Raw genomic sequence first — 21,656 nt, 5'->3', positions numbered from 1 at the left:
AATTGACTATGCTGGGATTGGACGCTTACCAAGTTAATTGAGTCATACTTTTCATCAGCATCTGTAAAACAAGAAAGGTATGTTGTAAGCACTTCACACACTAATGTAGAATGACAACAATTGAATTTAGCGGAAATTCATACAATCAATCTAGTATCAAGTAATTACATAATTTTTTAAGGTAAAATACAAGAAGCCTGGCCTGCACTGTGATTTCTTCTGCTTTTGATGCCAGGTACAAGCAGGTTGGAGCCACAAGACGCGGATCATATTCTGTCATACTCTTTCTGAAAGCACAAAAAGAAGTTAAGCTTAGCAAGCAAAAGAGGTGATGCTATTTTTGTTTTTTGTTTTTGTTTTCTTGTTTTCACTTTCATCAGTCACTTCATCAAATTCAGAATCCTCAGTGGCATGTTCACTTTCAGAGTCACTCAACACATACCTTGTTTTCTAACTTGGTTCACCCTTTGAGGTCTTGCTCTTGCTGGTGCAACTTCAATAGTTTCTTCAGTACTGGCAGAAGTAGAAGCAGAACCGGAATTTTCTTCATTTTCAGTCACTTCATTTACCTTACCAACCCTTCCCAACACAGAACCACTTTTCTTGTTGAATGGAGATGCCCTCATCTTTCTCACTTTCTTCTCCAGTGAAATCCTGGAATTTTCAGCAGGCTTTAACATGTCAGTTAAAAGCTTCTGGGCCAATGTCTGAGGCTGCTGCTTATTCGCTGCACCTCTCTTCTTTGCCGCTGCAGGGGCCTTAACTGCCTTAGCATTTGCAGCCAGTTTTCCCCCGCCCTTTTTCCTCGTTTCTGGAGTAGCTACAACTTCTATCTCACTATCTTCATCATCATCATCATCATCATCATCAATTTCATTAATATCATTATAATCATCATCATCATCATCAGATATCTCCGAAACAGTTGCCAAGGGCTTCTTCTTCTGTGCAGCAGCAGCCCTTTTGCTAGGTTCTTTCTTCTTGGCTGGTACTTTGGGCACTTCAGTCTCCATGGCTGTCAGGCATAAAAACAAAGAGAAATTTACTGTGGGAATACTTACAGAAAAAACAGTCCAACACATTCCCAATGATCATGGTAAAAGATCATCGAAAAATTCACAAGAAACTAATTATTAGTGATGCTGAATCTCAAGTGGAAATTTTAGTTGGTGCTTGTAACATGGAAAATTTTTATCTATGTACATTACAGTATTTTGTTCTCTTATAATTGATTTTATGAAGAAGAATAATAGAAACACAATTTCTCACACAAGATCATATATTAACTGGTTTGCAAACAATATCCCCATATCATCCACTGTAATTTTTCTTACATTACAGCTGAGTTGTGTAAAGATCATAATAACACAACCTAATGAAATATAATAATATAGCATTTACCGGCTGATTGATCAGGAGATGCATCGAGGTTATAGGCAGCAAGTCGTTCTTTAAGCTCATCCTTTCCAAGGAAAAATAGAACATAGGAACAGAAACAGACCTTAGCAGGAGCTTTCCTAGAGCCTGCTCTGTCTATGGGTTTTGCTGCCTCAGGAGCTTTCTCTGGTAAATGAAGCAGAAGTAAACCAAAAATCAAACAAAAAGTAATTCCCATATAATAAACATAATATTTTTTGACACTTACCAATTTCCATTGCAGCCACAGATGACGAGACAGCTTCTGCAACAGATTCTGCATTATTTGCCTTCTTATTATTGTTCTTGCGTGGGTTCTTGGGTGCTTGTCTAGCAGACTTCATAGCAGCTTCACCCCTTGCTTTGCCTCTCATTTTCTTTCTTAACTCCTCTGACTCACATCACTTCTCTCTAGCTCCTAAATGACATAAAACTAAAAACAGTCAACAAATAGAAAGACAGAAAAATAAACAAATCATCACAAGGAATTGTTAATTTTTCAGTCATACATCGAGTTGCCCCTCCAAAGCATCAAGATCTGTCCTCCAAAAGGACTTTGGAGTTTCCTTTCTCAAATCATCAACCTCCTTATTGACCTTATCCCTTTCAGCGCATAACTCCTGAACCTTCTCAATGGTCAAGCTTCCAATTGCCATGGCCAGTAGATACTCATAATCACTTATCTGTACCCCATTACTACTGCTGTCAGCAGGAGATTTCACTTCTGTTTCTTCTGTATCATCAGTTGCACCAGCAACTTCTGGCTCAACAGCTTTAGTTTTCTTTGGAAAAGGAGTGAAACCTTTTGTTTGCAGCTCAACAAACAGATCAGCTCTCTTCCTATTACTTACAATGATCTCTCCCTTCACAACTGCAAGGATAAACCTAACCTTGTTTTCTAACTTCAACAACTCCATTTCACGTTTGTTCAGTAGAAATTTCTGCACAAAATACAAAAACTGCAATTAATAATTGTTTCCCTAAGAAATGGCTGAAATTATTGAGTATCAGTGTTCTATTTGTGTTCACACAACAGGCCATGACATCAAAGGCAAAATAGACCCATTGTAATAAATTTGTTTTCACATACTCATTCTTCATCCCAACTAATGAAAAAACAATTTTTTTTTTTTTTTAACAAGAAAGGTGTGTTCCAAATCACTCATCACTAATACATTGCCAATGCCAACTGCTCCACACCAACATTCTTTCAAATTTCCTCTCAAGATACAAAAAATAATAATAATAAACAAAATAGATTCCAATATGTTTGACTGTAAGTCTGCTATAAGATGCTTCCAAAAAGAGAATTTACTTACTACATTCAGGATTTCCTAGAGATTAATATTCATGGAGGAAAAAAATAAATAAAAATAGACCTATGTGGAATGTGGTCAACTTGTAAATAAAAATAATTCAGAATACTTGGGGATGTTGAACAAATTACTGGGAACTCTCAGCAGTAGAAGAAAAACATATGCTTGTCATGACGAATACCACCTCTATTTGGCAATAAAAATAAGTAGAGAAAAGAATGAAGCTTACATGGTAATCATCCATGTAATCACGACGGTCCTGCATAACAAATTAAACCTTGAACTTAGGACAAACTTTGAAACAATCATACAAGTCTTTTGAGTCCAAAAAATAGGGAGAGTTTTAGAGAGCCAGGTAGGGGGGGGAAGCTCTCTAAAACTCTCCCTATATGGAATGTGGTCAACTTGTAAATAAAACAATCATCAATCTGCATCAGTTTCCTATTATAAAATTCCATTAAAATAAAGAAGTGTTTCCATCAACTGATTGGCAGTACATTCAACATTATTTAGAAAAAAGGCCAAAAGCTTCCAATGAAAATCTTGGTTGGACACAACCACAGAGGAAATTCATTGTATTATTACGACATCTTCACAAAAATAAAATCTTGATATGAAAAATGTCTTTTGTCACGTCTGTAAAGAAGCCTTTGATGGGGAACAGCCATTAAATACACAGAAAATGCAACACAATCAATTAATTAATCACAGAAGACCAAAATTTCCTCAAAAATTAAAGGATTGGCTGGCCCAAGCCTATGATAGGCTTTATCACTTTTATCATAAGGGTGATCATCAAACAACCAAAAGAAACAGATGAAATCATGAAAAATTTAAAAGGAGTGATGCCAATTGTACAAACCCTTCTGTATCTGTCCTTATATCTATCCCTGTACCGTCGATCAGAACCCCGCTCTCTTCTCCTCCTTTCACCTTCTTCTCTTGCTCTTTGAGCTTCCTGCATGACGTTTGAAGATTTAAAATCACTTGGAATGAAATTCAACTAAGACTAAAGAAATTGCAATCAGCAGTAAGTATCGTTAAGAACCTCTTCCTCTCGTGCTTTTCTCACTTTCTCTGCTTCCTCAAAGGCCTCTTTTTCAATCTGAAGTTACAGAAAAGATATGCAAATAAGGAACTGCTATTGATCTAGAATCTAACAATGAAGTTTAAGGAGAAGGGCCACACCTCCCTGTTTGCAAATACTTCTTCCACAACTTGTGTTGCATAATCTGGGTCATCACAGATCAAAACATTGTCGTAAACTGACCCACCCTTTACCTGCATTATTTGACCCCATTAATCATATAGTTTATTGATAACAAGAGAAACATAATAATCAGTCTATCTAGCATAGTAGATTGAGACTTATGTCCTACCTGCCAAACCTCAATTCCTACATACTTAATTGGCTTAAGCCCATAAACATCAGGGTCATCTTCAAACTCTGGACATAGGAAAAAGGAAACCACTTAATGTCAACTCTGGCGGTCCAAATTATTTTATATTTTATAATCAATGAAAAAAATTATATAGGTATGCTTCACAATACCTGGATTATCAATCCAAGGAGTCTTCCATTTTCCTTTATAATTGGGGTTCTTAATTTTCTGTCAAGTCAAAAAAGCAAGCGCATGAGAAACTGCAAAGGAGAATCAAGCTTCAAGCATTTTTGTGTATCTCTTGAGCTCAATTGGCATACCTTGGGCTTCCATGGTCCTTTATACGTTGGATTAGGTACCTTTGGGGGTTTCCACGCACCATTCTCTTCATCATCCCAGTTATCAGGCTGATCAGGGAAACTAAATTATGAGATTTTTTCATCTTCTATCATATTTTTTGTTTTTTTTTGAAGCATTCTATAGGCACCATATCACAAAATAGCAGCATTAAACATCAAACTGGAAAACGGGAAATGAGGAGAGAAGTGGAACGTAAAGCAGCCTTTTGAAATATAACTAGCCCTACAAATTATGACAATTAGTAGTAGTGTTGGGTCCAACATCATTAAAGCTAGGCATTAATTCATATACATGGCTTTGCGTATGCATGGCTTCTTAAGCAATCAACTAACCTCTTTAGCTTTTGGGTCTGGAATTTCTTTTGGAATTGAATCATAACCCTGCAATACCAAGATAAACATTAATGGAAGCACATAATTTATACAGATACTAATTGCATTTTCAGTAGTTAGAAAGAAATACAAAGTTTTAATACCTCAGGTTTAACCTCACTAGGATCATCAATATATTCCCTATCCTCCCAGTCTGCAGGCTGTGAGATATGACAAATGACAGTCAAATTTCTAATGAAAATTTCTAGAACTTGAATAGTTGTCATAACAACAAGGTGAATCACAAACTATCCTAGGTCCAGTTACAGATTTTCTGCTTTTGTTTCCAAAGTCCTCCAAGTCTTTAACAATTTCTTCATTCATCACACCATTGGCGCCAGCAGCATCACTATTCTTTTTCAAAAATGCATCCCTGTTCAACGAGCTGAAGATATCAACTAATTTGCGTTGTCGAAACTTGTCCTCCTTCTCACGAACCTTCTTATGCAGCCAATCAGGATGCAGTACCCTAGGGACGGGATTCGCAACCTGAAAATTTCAACTCATCTTACATGAGGCACACAAAAGAAAAAGGGAGATACATAACTTCAACAAATAACAATGAACAAGCAACAAAACCTTTTGCATTGCTGCAGGAATGGTAATAACTTTCTGAATTGCTGAACTAAGCCTTTGCTTGTAATAAGACCAGTCAATAATGGATCGAATGCCCACATCTGATGAAATCTTGCACCATCTCCGCACATAATGCTTCATTATTTCTGTGAATTCAAATGTGTACATGCTTTCTTTAGTACATAAACAAGAAGCAAATGAAATTTAAGAAAACCATGGCAGAACTTTACCAGCATCAGTTTCAAATATTGCAACAGGAACAGCACGCTCACTTAAGAAAACCGTGGATGATGCATTTAAATTTGGCTACATGCAAGTGGTATAATTAAAATAAATGTCAAATAATTGATGAGGATTTTGACTTTAAATGATAAATTTAATCACTTAACTTCAACAAGGAATTGTTGTTTCTAGTGAGAATTAATTTAGATAATTAAGTCAAAAAAAAAATTGATAATGTGTCTTTGGGAATCATAAGTTTGACCTCCTACTGAGAAGAGTAAGAGTAAATAAGAGGATAGGCTTAAAATTTTCTGCTGTGCAGCAAGAGATGGTCTTGTGTCTACCAAAGAAAAACTTTCTGATATGGACTAATCGGAAATGATAAATTTAATCACTTAAATCATTATTAGAATTTTTTAACTTTAAATGGGAGGTGGAGTGGAGAAAGAATTAGAACTAAGGATCACCATCCCTAACACCATGTTAAACTACCGCTTATAGCAAAAGTTTAAGCTAATGGGAAAGAGTGAATTTAATTACTTAACTATTGTTCTAACACTTTCAAGGCCAGTAATTGAATTTAAGCCCAACATCATTTCACATAACTTTAAATGCATAAATTTTACTAAAGATATCAACACTAATCTCATATAATCTCAAGATAACTTTTAAAAAAGAAAAGGCTTAGGCACACCTGCCCAGGACGAGACATTCTGCAACCTAGGACAGAACTCTGTATAGTGTCTGCACTGATGATGTGACCCCCAATGTTATATGCTGCCTGGATAGTGGAAAAGTGTAAGAAGACAAATAACCACGTAAAACATTAACTATTCTCCTAAAGGAACAATGAGGAACATCCCACCTTTAAGAGTAGAAAAACTCTCTTTACATTGTTTTGTGGAATCCCATAAGCCAAATATGCCTATTGGAAAGCAAAAAGCTGATTAAATTTCATTTGCATCGGAAATAAAGATATACGCAGGAATTAACACTGTACAGTTAATATATCTACTGATAAGAATCATTACATGCATCACCAACGCATTGTGTATGTTAATCCAGAATGCTAGCTTCTCTTCATGACTCAACATCCTAGGATCTACTTCTTCTAATCGACAAATAAGGGACCTGTAACAGAACAACTCAATGACCATAATTAAATTGCAAGAGAGCATGGAATACATCTAAGTGATTCCATTATCAAATGAAATTCAACATCATTTGAGTATGATATTTTCTTGAGTAAACATTTCATAAAGATTCACCTGAAATTTTGTAGCAGATGTTCAGTATCACCCAGTTTCTGACCATCTCTGTAAATCCAAGGGACTTCAACCATGGTGCTGTATGGTCCACTGAACTCCTTGAGTCCTTCCACATGGAAAGGATTATCTAAGCGTACATCAAAAGAAGAATTATTCCTGAACCCTGGACTCCACATCTCACACTGATCTTGTGGAGAAAATGCACTCATCGATGACATAGACGAATTGGGAGATGACAGGCCATTATGTGTCAAAGGCGGGTCTGCTAGCTTGCAATATATGGCTGACATGCACTTAATCATATCCTCAGAAAGCCTGTTAGGTGTTTCTGGAACATGATCAGAGATGCGGGTACCGAGATGCTCTGCCAGACTGATTATACTTGACGAAGTATTATGAGCATACTGTAGAGAAACAACAGAAAGTCATAATCCAGAGAAGGTCTCCATATTGCAATATATGAATTTGTGAACGTATGAATGAATTTAGGAATGGGAACTCATGTATGTATTCCTCAAACATTTTTTGTTATAATTCTGTTGCAGTTGCAAGTTATTGCCAATAACACCTCCACATCAAGGCACTAGTGACATTTTGTCTCCATTTATTTCGTAAAAAGTTGGGTTAAAAGAAAACTGAAATTAATAGGATATATTTCTGGAAATAAAAAATAAAAAAATTTAACACATCTTTTGATGTAGTGTGGATCTATGCAATTGGCTGTCCTGGGGGAGCCAAGCTCCAACTAGAGAGTAGAGATGGTTATGTGATGGGACTCAAGTTACCTCCATCATGGACAAAGGTTGGGAATGACAAGCGCGTAAAGCCTTAGACAAAGAATCAACTGGAGGTGAAGTCCTAGTCGAATACACTGAACGTTGAGATAATGAGGAGTGACAGCGATGAACACCAGAATCTAATAGCTTCTCCTCCCCACCAATTCCATTGGATTCCTTCCATGGGTTGTCAAGCGACTGACAACCAGTTTGTGCAACTGAACTTTCCCTCTTTGATGTAATATCAAGTCTGGAAGCTTTGTGGATCCTTGCTCTTGGAGTATTTATAGGTGATTTTAATCTGTCATCCTTGGAAGATGGAGATATAGTTATTTGTTGGTCAAATGCTTTCCGGTACAAGGAGAGAAGATATTGCTCCAAATACACTACTTCCAACTCTAACACTGCAATTTCCTTGATTAACTCTGTGGCTGGCTGGAGTAATCGAAAAGTAGCGTTAAATTACGGTATGAAAATGAAAATGCAGCTATTAAGCAAAAGGAAAACCAAAACCAGAGGCTGTAATTAACATAGGAATTATGCATGATTCCATGGTTAACTGGGGTTATACAAGGGCATCATAAAAAATTATGACAATTAGTAGTAGCATTAAACCATAAAATAAGATATTGGAGCATATGATTCATTAGTTACAAGTACCTTTATGGATAAGATAACACATGGTGTCTAAGTCATAATTACAAAAAATAATAATAATAATAATAAAATAGAAAGTGGGAATTCTCCATAGATATAGACTGTTCACAGTATTGGTTTTCCGGTTTTCCCTCTCTTTGATTAAGAAATATAATGAGATAATGCAACACCTTAAGATATTAGGATAAAATTTACGACAACATTATAGACAAAATACATAAATGGTGAAACTGCAGTTAAACTGTATAAGTAGTTCATAATAATTTACTCTTCAAAATCCCCAAGGCCTAGTGGTTCCTAAGGCCTCATTAGATCAATGAGGTCCTGGGTTGAAACTTCAAAACCCACAACCAGCATCTTCGGACCACCCCCAAGGGATTCCTCCCTGTAATTAGTTGGTGTTTGTGGGACAAAATAACTACACACACTGAAGGGAATAGTCAGATGTTCGAAGAGCATTGGACACCCTCTTTAGCAAGAAAAGTTATATAAATTACTCTCCAAAACAAATCTACATCAGTGTTTGGGAGATGTAGGCAAGAAGGTATACCTTGGGCATTACTGTTCCAGTTGTATTATCCTGAGAGGAAGACCTATATCCCATTGCATTTTCCAAAGCCCGGCGGACCTCAAATTGGTCTTGTAATCTCTTCTCAAGTTGTAGAATCTGGTAGCAACATATTTTAAAATTAATAAGTAACTAGTAGAAATCACAGCTATAAAGATGGAGCCTATTTGCAATAGGCCGAATAGAGGCATGACCAAGGAAAAGGATTAGATTTAAGTCTTGTGATTCTTCATAACGTGGTTATTGAGAAGAAAAAATTCACTTCCATACCTCTTGCTTTAAAGAATTTTGAACTTCAGCCTTAGGGGATTGCTTCTTATTGGTTTTGATATGGTCCTCTAAGTGCCCCATATCCTGAAACCAGATTGAAGTAAATTAGAAATGCAAGAGTTGCATGTGTACTTATTTACTACAAGTAAAACTCACTAAGAAAGCACTGCATAAGAGCTATAAAAAACGATCATTTGCTTAGTATAAGGTATCAACTCAGCCCAACAAGGCCTTATATCTCAATTACTAAGGATTACAAATGTTCTGGATGGGCTCTTAAGATGCAAAGCGAAACACAATCAAATAAATAATAAGATGAAGTGGATAATTCCTTGAAGGATGAAAGGAGTAACCAATCTTACCATCTTTATTCGGTCTGAGGCTTCAAAGGAACTATCCACGTTATCTCCCCCAACTCTTTTCTTATCAGGAAAGCTGTCAAAGCAGAAGAGTGTACACAAAAAAGTCAAAAGAAATAGATTGGAGAAGGCACTGAAAGAGCACTAAGCTTAAGCCAATCATGTGTACCTCTCTGTTAATAATCGGGTACCCTTGTCCATCAACCATGTACGAAATCATCATTATTAAATCGTATTCAGCATCAGGAAATTTCAAAGGAAGCTTTGTAGTCTCAATAACAAATGCACAAACATGCACTTCAGCACGTTGCAAAAGATCTGTCCTCTTTTCCAGCATAAGACCAGTACTGGATATACTAACGTCATACCATTGCCCACATCGTACATCTGAGTCATCAATTTCTCAGTGTCTCTAAAGGAGATAGAAAAATAAAAATGAAATCTCAAAAGAAATAGAAAGGAACAAGAAATCACCATTATCAATGGCAAATCGAACATGATAAGGAGCATCATACTCGCGGAGATCAACAATACAGTCTACAAAATCTTGAGGCCTTTGTTCTCTGCAGATGAAATACCAAATATTTTGGGATAAGTAAAGAGATACCACATGTAAGAAGAGGTAAAAGGTCAGTGCTAGGGAGTAGAACTGCAGAAAGAAAACAATAACCTTTTCATTGAAAGGGCAATAATGGCTGGTTCAACGCAAATGGAACCTGAATGAAGAATAGAGCCTTACCTTTTCCCTGCTATAATGGACTCATATGCTTCTGCAGCATCAAATTTTTCCTGGTTTCTTTGAACGACATGCAATAGGTCACTCTTCACATCAATTAATTGTTGAACCGTGTCAAAAGATAGCTTCAAATAAGGTTTGTGCAAGCCAGACAAATGGTTTTTCTGTCCAGAAGCATACAAAGATATCAGAATGCATATATAGGGATACAGAATTATAATACCAACTCAAGAATAAATAATGATAATGATGTGCAAGGATATGACAATTAAATAACCAATCATAACAAGCCCACTATAGTAAATTAAGTCTGCAGGTGAATGATATAGATTATAAAATTATCTGCAACAATTATTTTCGCATGGTACGACCTAACACTCCAAAAAAGATGATTAGCAAGAAAATGGGTTGAATAGACAACTATACACCCTAATTGCAAATTTGATGTATTTTTTTGCAAAACATAATGGTTATTTAATCATGAAGCATACAAGGAAAGATAACAAAAAGGTGGAATGATATAGTTTAAATATTCTTTGTCAATCATAAATAAATAATGCAATCCTATGCATACTTCCAGAATTTCTACAATTTAATGATAGGCTAACAAGAAAAGGCTAATGACCAAAAAGCAGAGCATAAGCCCAACTTCTGCATGAAGTACAAATTCAGCAAATAAAGATTAATTACCTGAGCCGCAGAAGTTGCACCATGCCGTTTTGGCAGCTTACTCCGATCAGGTGCAATAATTGGGTTCTCAAAGTTACTCACTAGTTCATCTTTCGGAGGTTCATATGGAGGCACGTTTTCAAGTTCTGCTTTACAAGCAGCAAGAAAAAGTTAGCTTTAATGATTCTTTGTTACCGAGATTCTTCTTGCAACCTCACGTGTTCCACTTCTTTATATTTCTTTCTAATACCCCTTAGGAAAAAATATAAAGAAATGGAAGACCTGAGGAAGCAAGAAGAATCTCGGAAACATAGAATAATTAAAGCTAACTTTATCTTGCTGCTGCTGAAGCAGAACTTGAAAACATGCCTCCATATGAACCTCCAAAAGATGAACTTGTGAGTAACTTTGAGAACCCAATTATTGATTTATGCCTCAGGTCGTGGGTTATGACGTGAACCCACGACCTGAAGCTTGAAGCCCATTTTGACGAAAATACTTTTCAGTAAAAAAAGATTAGAAACCTATTAGAAATAAGTCATGCCATGGAAAACAACACACCCACGAACCATTTACAAATTTAATTGTATGAAGTAACCAACCTCAGTATTAATCCTTGCTTTGGATATGGCATCATCCTTGAGCAACTTCTTCAATACCTGCACAAAGTTCACTAACCATTAGCATCACAAGTTGAAAATCTCTATACACTGCCAATAACCAAAAAACCTCAAAACATAGTCACTTGCCTTACGAAATGGAGAAACTATAAATAAATATAAGAGCTGAGGAAACAAGAAGAATATTGTCAACAAAGAATCATTGATGCAACAAGTTTGTAGCTACTGCTGAAACAGAACATAAAGCAAGATAGTTAGTTCTTGTTAATGCATGCACACGGAAGCGGGAATTAAACTTCTTTTCATTAATAACAAGAGAACCATAGATAACCACAAACACATGAATATGTACCTCGAAGATAACAGCAACAAGAATTGTATCATTCACAAACACATGAATATCTACCTCCAGCTAATGTCCCAACTGTACCTTTCACCTAGTTCAAATAATGTACATTAAAATCATTTTGGCCACAAAAATAATTTCATGAACTTTTCAACACCAGCTTGAAATGTCCAGTTAAAGGAATAAGGTATCATTTGAGTTACCTTTTTTGAACCTTACGCTTTCTCGTATAATAAGGAGGAGGTCTTGCATGTCCTTCGTCAGATGCCTCCGGCCCAGCGTTGTGTCCATGTTTGTGCCCCCCTGTCCCACAAGGAGGTGCCTTAGATATGCATTTTGGCCAACCTTCTGCCGCTGCAGCTAACCCAACAGGCTGCTCAGGCTGAACATGGGGTGGGTCGATGGCTGAAGAAGGGCCAGTGGATGTACTGTGGGAAGGTGGGTCCTGTTGCAAGTTAGGAGGGGTTTGATCAAGACCCAGGTCAAATGATGGAATAGGTGATAGCTCAGGAAATGACCGTGGGGTGGGTGGACGAATGTCAGACCCAGGACAGGCATGTGGGGTGGGTGGAGGATGGTGGGACTAGGGGACTCATGTGGGGTGGGTGGAGGGATGGTGGGACTAGGGGACTCATGTGGAGTGGCTAAAGGGATGGTGGGGGTAAGGGATGGATGTGAGGTGGGTGAATGGATGGTGGGGCTAACGGATGGATGTGGGGTGGGTGAAGGGATGGTGGGGCTAAGGGATGGATGTGCGGTGGATGGAGAGGGATCGAGGGTAGAGACAACCTGAGGGGTAGCAACAGGCGGACGAGAGCAACGTCCGGCAGGAGCTGTGCTCGTGCTTGGGCTCTCAGTAGTGCTTGGCCTCTGAGTAGGCGCTGCCACAGGAGTAGCTGCCTCCTCGTTCGGGGCCTCAGGTTCCCGAGGTCGTACACGCCCAATCTCATGCACTGCCTCCAGCTCATTAATAATGTCATTGTGCTCCTCCATGCCCACTGGGTGACGGCGCATCACACAGACATATCCTTCAATCTGCACATGGAAAAACCAAGTATATTAATAATGCAATATGAAAATGAAGAAAGCCAATCAATAGTATAATAAAGGTTGGTTCCAAATTGATACGGCAACTAATAATTGGAAATTATAGGGACACCAAGTGTTACATTGGACTAAATTGAAATTAACTTTTGTATTAAAGATGTAGTTAGCGGATATCGTCTTCTCAAAAATGCAAATTGCCAATGCCAAATGAGGAAAAAAATTAAAAATAATAAAAATGGAAAGATGAATGTATACCATAACTCTAAAGGCTGAAATACGAGATATGACCTTAGAGCATCCCAAATTAGATTTGTATATGAACAAAGTTCTCTATAAGGTAAATCAACAAGATTGTCTATAAGCAATCTTAAGCAGACAACAATTTAAAAGGGAGGTTTGATGCTAAGCAAACATTGGACCACATAAGAAGAGTTCTCTAAACAGTGGTAAACTAAGTAACAAGTACGGTAAGATGTAGAACACATGGAGAAGTTACCATTAGAATGAATCTAGCACCAGGGATATCGATAAACCTTCGAGTTATCCTTGTGAACCAATCGAAGTACTCGTGCTGTAGAGGCATATCACCAAGCACTGCTTGACAATGCCGTTGAAGGCGATGACCCCAGTCCGTGAGATGCATAGCATGTCTCCGCATCCAATCAACACCGATCTTCCCCCTCAAATCAATTGCATGAAGCACCGGGTCCGTGTTAACATGGCGGGGAATTTCTTGGATCATCCCAAATTGCCGAACGACACGATCCGGTGTATGTTTCTCTACTAGATGGAAACATACAAGCGGCACGATTGCCGTCCACACTGCCCTCCCTGCAACGCACCACAGCGGAAGGTTCTCGTATTCATCTTCATACGGCTGCCACACCACCTACAACAGCCCAAAAAAAATATGCAACACATTAGGCAACTATCTTTCTATTTAAAAGTTCAGCAAATATATATCTTGTTCTTGAACATGTTGAACAAAGCATTTTCATACCTGGTTTGGCAACATTAAAGCTATTTGCTCCCGATACCTGTCCCTGAAGACCTGGGCGGGCCTATTTTTCTTGTTTGGGACCCACACCCACCTACAATCAAGAACAGGGGATCAATATCTACAACTTCCCAAGTAAGATAATATTATGATTAAAACTATAATGTAATCAGATATAACTACTAATAGAATCTTATAGAAATTTCCTCAATTAATAATATCACTAGAATGAAAAAAGTCCTTATAAAAACAAAGCACATACAAGCCATATGACAATGACAAAATTAGAGTATATTAACGTAATCATATATATTGAAACTCAGTTTAACATTTTTAAATGTTGACATAAATGATTCGTACAACCCTTTTAAATAAAAATAAAAAATTTATATTTTAAGTTACATGATTGTAAGCTTAGGTAATGCTCACATATTGTAAATGAAGTTACTAAGGTACAGACTTACTTAAGGGACAGTGGACCACGCACTGGAGGACCATAAGCACCCACTGGTGGGCCACGCTCAACTACCGGGCACAAATAGGGAAATCTGGCCCACGCCCAATACTGGACCAACAATAAACACCCACCAATCTGACTAGCTTTCTTATCGCTTGCCCTGCATAACTGTCAGTACAACCATGCAAGGCAAGCACTTCCCCAACTATACCTTCGTGGGTTGCGAAGGTCTTCCAACTGCTGCACCCACATTAGATGCACCCTATCACCGGATTTGTCCATGAAGATTGTATCCCCCAATAGCGCTAGGATGTAGCATCGTGCGTACCTATGCACTTCATCGTCTTCAGCATTAGGCGGCAGTGGATGGGCAACTTGCTCCAAAAGCCGTTTGATGAGAATCCTTTGGCCAGCACGTTCCAGATGGTCTTCATTGGTAGGTCGAAAGCCAAGGTACTCATCGCACACATTCTCCCATTCTTTTTGTGTGCTCCCTGTTACAGCGTCACCATCAACAGGAAGTCCAAGAAGAACCTCCACATCCTGCAGTGTGATGGTGACCTCACCATGCGGCATGTGGAATGTGTGAGTCTCGGGCCGCCATCGCTCCACTAAGGCCGTTATCAGGCCATGATCAATCTCTCTACCCGGAGTCTTGAGAAGTCCCTCCAAACCAAGTGCCTTAATGATGTCAATGACTCGATCGTCCACCATTGGCTCTCGATTCGAGAACTCTTCACTACGGGCACGACATTTAAGGGACCCTGGATCCTGCACAAAACATACCATGGATTAACATATGACAGCAAGTTGAGTGCAATAGAAGTTGTTTATAGTATTTATAACACCCACCATGGACTAACATGTGGGGTGGATTAACATACAACTTATTATTAATTTCTAAAAGCTAGTTAATGACTTGATGCTAACTAAGAAAATTACACTTTAAAAATATTTAGGTCATAAAATCTCTTATTGGCATCAATGTTAAACATTCGTTTTTTCTAAATAAACATGTAATATTCATAGAAAGAAAAGACTTAGAAACAAATCACAGGGGGAGGGAATTAATCCCTTCTCTATCTTGTGATTTAAAACGAAAATTTAGTGAGGAAGAGATAGTGTTAAAATGTAGACACAAACCCGATTATGTATGTGCAATTTTGGAAATTGACCATATTATAGATGCATGCAGAAGTACCTTAGAGAGTAAAGAAAGGATTTGAAGTGCTGCACTTGTACTTCTGCACAGTTTTAATATATATACATGTTTGTAAGTAAGAATCGTTGGAAGCCCATGTGTTTGTACTACACGCAAGGCAAGTGCACTAAGGTAAGCCTTAACTCCTAACCCACCAACCCCATCACTCTTAAACCCCCATTTTTTGCTGCATTTGATGTTTATCTATCTCTCTAACTTCAGCTTTTGGTTCTTCTATCGTGTACATGTGTTTTTTTTGTGATTGAATAACCTTTATGTACTATTGTTGTGAAACAATAATATTTTTTTCTTTGTTCTCTATTTTGTCTTTTGGGTTATCAAACTTGGCTTATAATTGACCATGTCGTATTCAATACATATGTCAAGAACTATTGAAGTATGTGACTGTATAAAAACAGGTACATAGATAATAAAAAGGATGGAAAGAAAAAAGGGAAAAAAGGAAAAAAGGTTGTTTGAATGTCAGAAAAATATAAGATTTGCCTTGTATGGATGAGTTCTTCTACTCGTTATGTAACTTTTGCAATTGTAGGTGCATGTGAAAAAGTCTCTATGGAATATTTTTTTTGTGCTTGGCAGCTTAAGGAGTGTTGATCTTGTTGGCAGTTTAAGTGATGGAGTATAGTTTGGCGATAAGCAATCTTTTCTTTCCCCCTTGTTTTCTTTATTCTCTCCTTCAATCATATGAATTATAGGTTTATTTTCCCTATTTTTTTCTAATATTAGGCAACATATGCTTTTTTTTAGGATTTGGTTTCCTTGAGGATTATAAATTTTAGTCACTCAACAAGGGTTCGAAATTTCCATTGAAATTCTTGTCCTGTTTTCTAGTTTGACTTTAGTCATTCTATTTTGGCAAGCTTATATCTAATTCAGATGTGGTAATACCTTTTATTAGTGTGGGTCGTGGGAAAGTAACTTTGATATTTCTTTATCCTGTAGTGATGAGCATGAGGAGTGCTTTCTGGAATTAACTTATCCCTCTGGATTTGCATCATAATTGTAATCTTGAATTGTAGCTGATTTGATTTTGTAGTCATTGAAAATGAGAAAATACTGTCAACGTCCTGACTAATCCTTTGTCAGTCTGAAGGTTTTGCTATTTTGGACTCAAATTCACTAAACAACAATATTCTTCTTTATAGGCTGCCAATGTTTGTTTTATAAATTTGTGAGGGTGATGTTTGGTGTTATTGATAACAATATGTCTACAGGAGGGGAAAATTGTGATTTGGACTTTAACATACCTGAGCAGGAGTTTGTGCTGTGTTGACTGCAACAATAAGCAATCTCCTCCCTTTTCTTGATTTTTCCTTTTGCTTATTAGTCTTTTAAAACACTGTTTGCCCAAACATGATACTATTCAGTATTTTTGTTCAATTTATTTTATAGATTTTGGTGCTGGCTGTTTGTTGCAGCAAAATTGACTTCTCTAAATCAATCTGGTATCCTACTTGGGAAATGAAGTTTGTTGGGGACCTATGGCATTGATTAAGCTCTCTTTATCTCTGCATGTCATTATTCTTATCCTAAAATTTGAAGATATAAGTATTGGATTAAGATATTTATGAGCAAGGAAAACAAATTGTAGTACTGACATCACACTTTTCTTTGGTTTTTGCAATTAATACATATTGTTACGAATCTGAGATTCGTTTTCTTTGTTATGAATCAGAGGTTCAGGTTTTCTTTGTTTTGAATTTGATATGATTTTGTTGATGCTATCTTGTAGAAAAGAGCTTTTAGAGTTACATGGGTTTATGTTTATACTTGCAAATTATGGATTTTTGTTTCAATACCTGGTGATTTTCTAGGTTTTCTTTCAAGAAATTGCATTGGGATTTCAGATTTATATGGATTTATCTTGTATTTGTTGGCGATTGCTCTGTTTTTAAGCTGTTAGAGTTACCTGGATTTATGTTAATACTTGTAAATTAGGCAATACCTTGGTGATTTTCTAGGTTTTGTTTCAAGAAATTATAGGAATTTCAAAATTATATGGATTTATCGCTCTGTGGTTAACCTGGGTTTCGTTCAAGAAGCTGGTCATCGTTTGTTATTGCAGAGGGAGACGGTATTGATTTATTGCTATATTGCGTATGCCTCTTGTGGGAGAGAGTTTTCCTTTCAGAACTATCTGGATTTATCTTCTATTGCAACTACTGCTATTCTGGTTCATGTTAAAAATGTCAATAACAAGAAAATTTCTGTGTCCGTGGCAGGGTTTGATTTGGGTATAAGTTTTTTTTTTTTTTTTTGAAAGGGATTTGGGTATAAGTTATGGGGATAGTTTTCTGCTTGTTTAATACATTCTACTACTTGGCCTGTGACTGCTTTTGTGACTACTTGTAGGCTTTGGTTTTGTAGGGGACTATAAATTCTGGTTCACTCAAGGGGACTAAATTCTGGTTCACTCAGTAAGGGTTGAAACTTCCATTGCATCTCTTGTCTTGTTTAATATTTGGTAAAACTCTCTTATTGGTGTGTGCTTTCTGGGAAATACATATCATAATCTTAGATTGATGTTATAGAAAGTGGTGAGAAGATACTGTTCTTAGTCTGAAGTATTCTGGATTCATATTTATCAACTGAGGTACATATGCTTTTTCAGAAGTTGGAGATGTTCGTTTTGTAGTTTTGTGAGGACAATTTTTTATCATTTTGATCTTGATATGTGTACAGCAGTCAAAATTGTAAATAAAAAAAAAAATTATGTTATTCTATTGATTTCACTATTTTTTCTTTTTTTTTCTTTCAATATACTGTTCCCTACTATACATTCTCTATTCTATTTATCCTATAGATGTTGGCCCTCAGCAACTATTTTAGGGTGTTTGCATCATAGTTCTTTTGATAAAAGTTTGAAAGGTTTGCATCATAGGTTTCGATTACCAAGGAGCTAATTCGTTCAGAAGGGTTTGCATCATAGTTCGTAACCTTAGATTATTGCTAATTAATTTCCTAGTTGTAGAAAGTGAGTGGGTAGATATTGTCATTGTCCAACCAAGTCCATTTTCAGGCTGAAGTTTTTGCCATTTTGGACTCATATTTGTGCTCTGAATCACATGCTTCTGTATAAGTTGGTGATGTCTATTTTGTTGTTTTATGTGGACAATGTTTGATTAGTTATCTTGATCTGTCTGCAGGAGTGGAAACTGATTTGGACTTTCTTGTACTTGAGCAGTGGAGTTTGTGTAGAAGTCTTAAATCTTTCTCAAACTTAAACTGTGTAGACTACAACAATAAGAAAACTCATATTGTCTTGAATTTTACATTTTACTTATAAGTCCTTTAATATAGTGTTCCCACTAACTGTGATATTATACTATTCCTTGTAGGTCATCTTTCACGTAGCACTTGTACATTTGTATTCTTGTCTTGTTTCTATTGATGTTTTCTTGCTTCTAGAGGAACCTGGTTATGTTGTGCTAGCAGCTCTATTTCTAGTTTGGATTGTCACATTGTCTGTATGCAGGAAGCAAGAAATTTTTTCTTTTTTGGCTGCTTCACGGCTTAAGCAGCTGAGTTTGGCGATAAACTCTCTTTTTCTTCCCCTTTTTCTTTCCTTCAAGCATAATAGTTTTAAGGATACGTTTTTTGTTGTTTTAATTTTGTCTAATACTTGGGTTTGTGACTGAATTTCCTAGGTTTCATTATCGAGACGAATTATAATTCCAAGTCTTGCAAAGTGAGGGTTTGAATTTTCTATTGCAATTTTTCTTCCTTTGTCTTGCTGTCTTATTTTATTTTTGTTCATTATGTGTTGGCAACTTCAATAATGAATTCACAGCTTAATCTAGCAATGCTTATTATTGTTGTAGTCCACAATTATAATCGTAGTGTGTCTTGAATATGGTTTATGAGGGAAAGCTTTTGCTTTCTCTTCTCCTGGCATTTATGGGCTTTTTGGGAGTTACATTGGTATGCATTGTAATTTATTAACTTGGATTGTTGCTACTTGATTTCCTTGCCCCCCAATATCTAGCAACAGAGAATAGCTTGGCTTTCTTGAGTTAGAGAGGATTTATCTTTATATTTTTGCATTCTTTGAAATATTGTAGTTTTTTCATTTGTTGTTTTGCAACTTTTGTGATTCTCTGTGCATGTTAAAATTCTATTGCTTATATGTCTACAGAACTGTTTTTTTTTTTTTTTCTTCTGCTATACTTGGCAGTTTTAGCAGCCAAGTTTGATTAGGTTGATAAATTCTCTTTTTCTCCTGCTTTCGTGATTCTCTTTTGCAATCATGAGAACTTAAAAAACTTTTGGCTTGTTTAATTTCTTTGGAAATATATAGTTCTTTCATTCGTTGTTTTGCAACTTTTGCAATTCACATGTTAAAAATCCATTCTTTGTTTGTCTACAGGAACTAGGTTTTTTAAATTTTTTGTTTTTGTGCTTTAGAATTATAAATTTTTTGTATTGTTTTAATTCTTTCTATTACTGTGCTTGTAAATTCTTTCTTAGGCTTTGGTTTCCTTGACAGCCATCATTTGTTGATCCCTAGTGATATTGCATATGCTTTATGGATCTAGTATTTAGAGCATTTGGGATTTAATGGGTGTTACCAAGAAGGGTAGTTGATCTCTTGTTCACTTGGAGGAATTAGTTTAGGGAGCACTTATCAAATATTTGTAACTTTTCCCGTTATGTTTGATGTGGCTATGGTGGAAGGACTAAGATAGTCGTACTTTTTAAGATTCAGAATAATTAAAGGTCTAGTTGGAATCATTGCTAATTTGAACTCATGTTTGATTGGTCTAGAGCGTCGGGTCTTACATGTAGTAACTCCCTTCTAGAAATTAATAAACTGAGAAACTATTACTTAGAATTCACTAGCCATCAATAAAACAATATATCATGTTTCCAGCCTATGATTCTTGTTGTGAAACAAAACTTGGTCAGCTTACAATAATCATGGACATTAATTCAAACTTTCCCCCGACTACTAAATATGTCACTGGAACCCGCATGTTTAGCTTCAGAATTTGAATCATCTTTACTTTCTGGAGGATGATTCTGACTGAGTTCTGTAAATGTATAATTGGTAGGTGTAAAAAACAATCCACACAAACTTTTTGTTGAATTTTCAAGGACACAGAAGAAAGGATGAAAATGAGACTATGATGCTGTTGACTGTGAAGATTCCATGAAGATGCTGATGATGGAGGAAATGATTACGTTTTTGTCATGGCATTACCAGTTCAATTGCAAAAGTACTAAATTAGCAAAATTCACAATATGTATGAGTTCAATCTATGCTGCTTTAGCATAAAAAGTAGTTTGGAAGATGATTTTTATGTATCTTTTTTCTATTTATTTATTATTAATTTCTAAAAGCTAGTTAATGACTTGATGCTAACTAAGAAAATTACACTTTAAAAATATTTAGGTCATAAAATCTCTTATTGGCATCAATGTTAAACATTCGTTTTTTCTAAATAAACATGTAATATTCATAGAAAGAAAAGACTTAGAAACAAACTAAACTCCAGGTTCAAAAAACGAAATTCACCACACACACAAAAAAAGTGAAATCTTTAGTGGTGTGTTTTACCTGCCCATTCCAAATGGCTTCTGATCAATGGTTGGGCTGCAACGTCAACACTGACGTGTCAATGGGGCCAGGCTGCGCATGGTTAATCTGTCCAGCATTTGCAGCAGCCATACTGCACAAAAATGATAAGCAATTAGCACATACTAGACATTATTGAAAACAAAAACAAAAACAATACGCAGCTTTAGAAGGAAATCTAGCTTCATTCTACTTTAACCACGACATCTACATGAATAGTATAAGTGTATAATTGTTGAAGAGCCTCCCCAGTTATGATAAGCAACTTAATAGATGCAAGTGAAAGTAACTTGCTAAAGAGCTAATTGCAGGCCTTATAGGATAGTGGTAATGAATCAGTTCAAAGTTATTATCTCTCTAAAGCAAGTAAAAAGACAACACAAAGTAAGAGTAACCTTTTTGGAAGAACATCAACCTTGTATCCGTGAACTTATCATAAGACATTG

The 21,656-nt window shown here is 36.5% G+C and overlaps 1 protein-coding gene, 1 long non-coding RNA gene and 1 pseudogene across 3 annotated transcripts; all 3 read right to left on the bottom strand.

The window, feature by feature from the left end:
* Window positions 1-293: 293 nt before the first annotated feature.
* Window positions 294-10,611, bottom strand: LOC115976653 (annotated as a pseudogene). Its single transcript, XR_004088350.1, has 27 exons — window positions 10,281-10,611; window positions 10,057-10,104; window positions 9,711-9,953; window positions 9,545-9,617; window positions 9,183-9,266; window positions 8,895-9,011; window positions 7,697-8,122; window positions 6,912-7,315; window positions 6,675-6,774; window positions 6,509-6,568; window positions 6,338-6,424; window positions 5,652-5,727; window positions 5,425-5,567; window positions 5,113-5,334; window positions 4,950-5,006; window positions 4,807-4,854; window positions 4,435-4,521; window positions 4,285-4,342; window positions 4,112-4,179; window positions 3,921-4,013; window positions 3,781-3,837; window positions 3,595-3,690; window positions 2,962-2,991; window positions 1,926-2,357; window positions 1,646-1,820; window positions 1,402-1,563; window positions 294-1,015 (listed from the first exon to the last, which is right to left on the bottom strand). The product of XR_004088350.1 is annotated as an uncharacterized LOC115976653 (transcript).
* Window positions 10,612-11,700: 1,089 nt separating this feature from the next.
* LOC115976200 lies at window positions 11,701-12,328 on the bottom strand. Its single transcript, XR_004088264.1, has 3 exons — window positions 12,116-12,328; window positions 11,919-12,003; window positions 11,701-11,791 (listed from the first exon to the last, which is right to left on the bottom strand). It is a non-coding gene; the product is annotated as an uncharacterized LOC115976200 (long non-coding RNA).
* A 123-nt stretch (window positions 12,329-12,451) lies between these two features.
* Window positions 12,452-21,211, bottom strand: LOC115970994 (serine/threonine-protein phosphatase 7 long form homolog). Its single transcript, XM_031090659.1, has 7 exons — window positions 21,193-21,211; window positions 14,592-15,184; window positions 14,421-14,504; window positions 13,960-14,050; window positions 13,456-13,848; window positions 12,702-12,947; window positions 12,452-12,556 (listed from the first exon to the last, which is right to left on the bottom strand). The coding sequence occupies exons 2-7, from the start codon at window positions 15,125-15,127 to the stop codon at window positions 12,452-12,454; spliced, it is 1,455 nt and encodes a 484-aa protein (XP_030946519.1). The 5' UTR covers window positions 15,128-15,184; window positions 21,193-21,211.
* Between the last annotated feature and the right edge of the window lie 445 nt (window positions 21,212-21,656).

Source organism: Quercus lobata, chromosome 2 (assembly GCF_001633185.2).
Source record: "Quercus lobata isolate SW786 chromosome 2, ValleyOak3.0 Primary Assembly, whole genome shotgun sequence".
Classification (NCBI taxonomy): domain Eukaryota; kingdom Viridiplantae; phylum Streptophyta; class Magnoliopsida; order Fagales; family Fagaceae; genus Quercus; species Quercus lobata.
Note: the sequence above shows the minus strand (reverse complement) of the source record. Positions and strands in the feature narration are given on the sequence as shown.

Excerpts from the sequence above, each read along its gene's own strand:
- LOC115970994 (XM_031090659.1), bottom strand. The coding sequence starts at position 15,127 with ATGGTGGACGATCGAGTCATTGACATCATTAAGGCACTTGGTTTGGAG. Across the intron at positions 13,849-13,959 it reads CTTTAATGTTGCCAAACCAG|GTGGTGTGGCAGCCGTATGA; the intron begins GTATGAAAATGC and ends GGGCTGTTGTAG. Across the intron at positions 12,948-13,455 it reads GTGCTAGATTCATTCTAATG|ATTGAAGGATATGTCTGTGT; the intron begins GTAACTTCTCCA and ends TTCCATGTGCAG.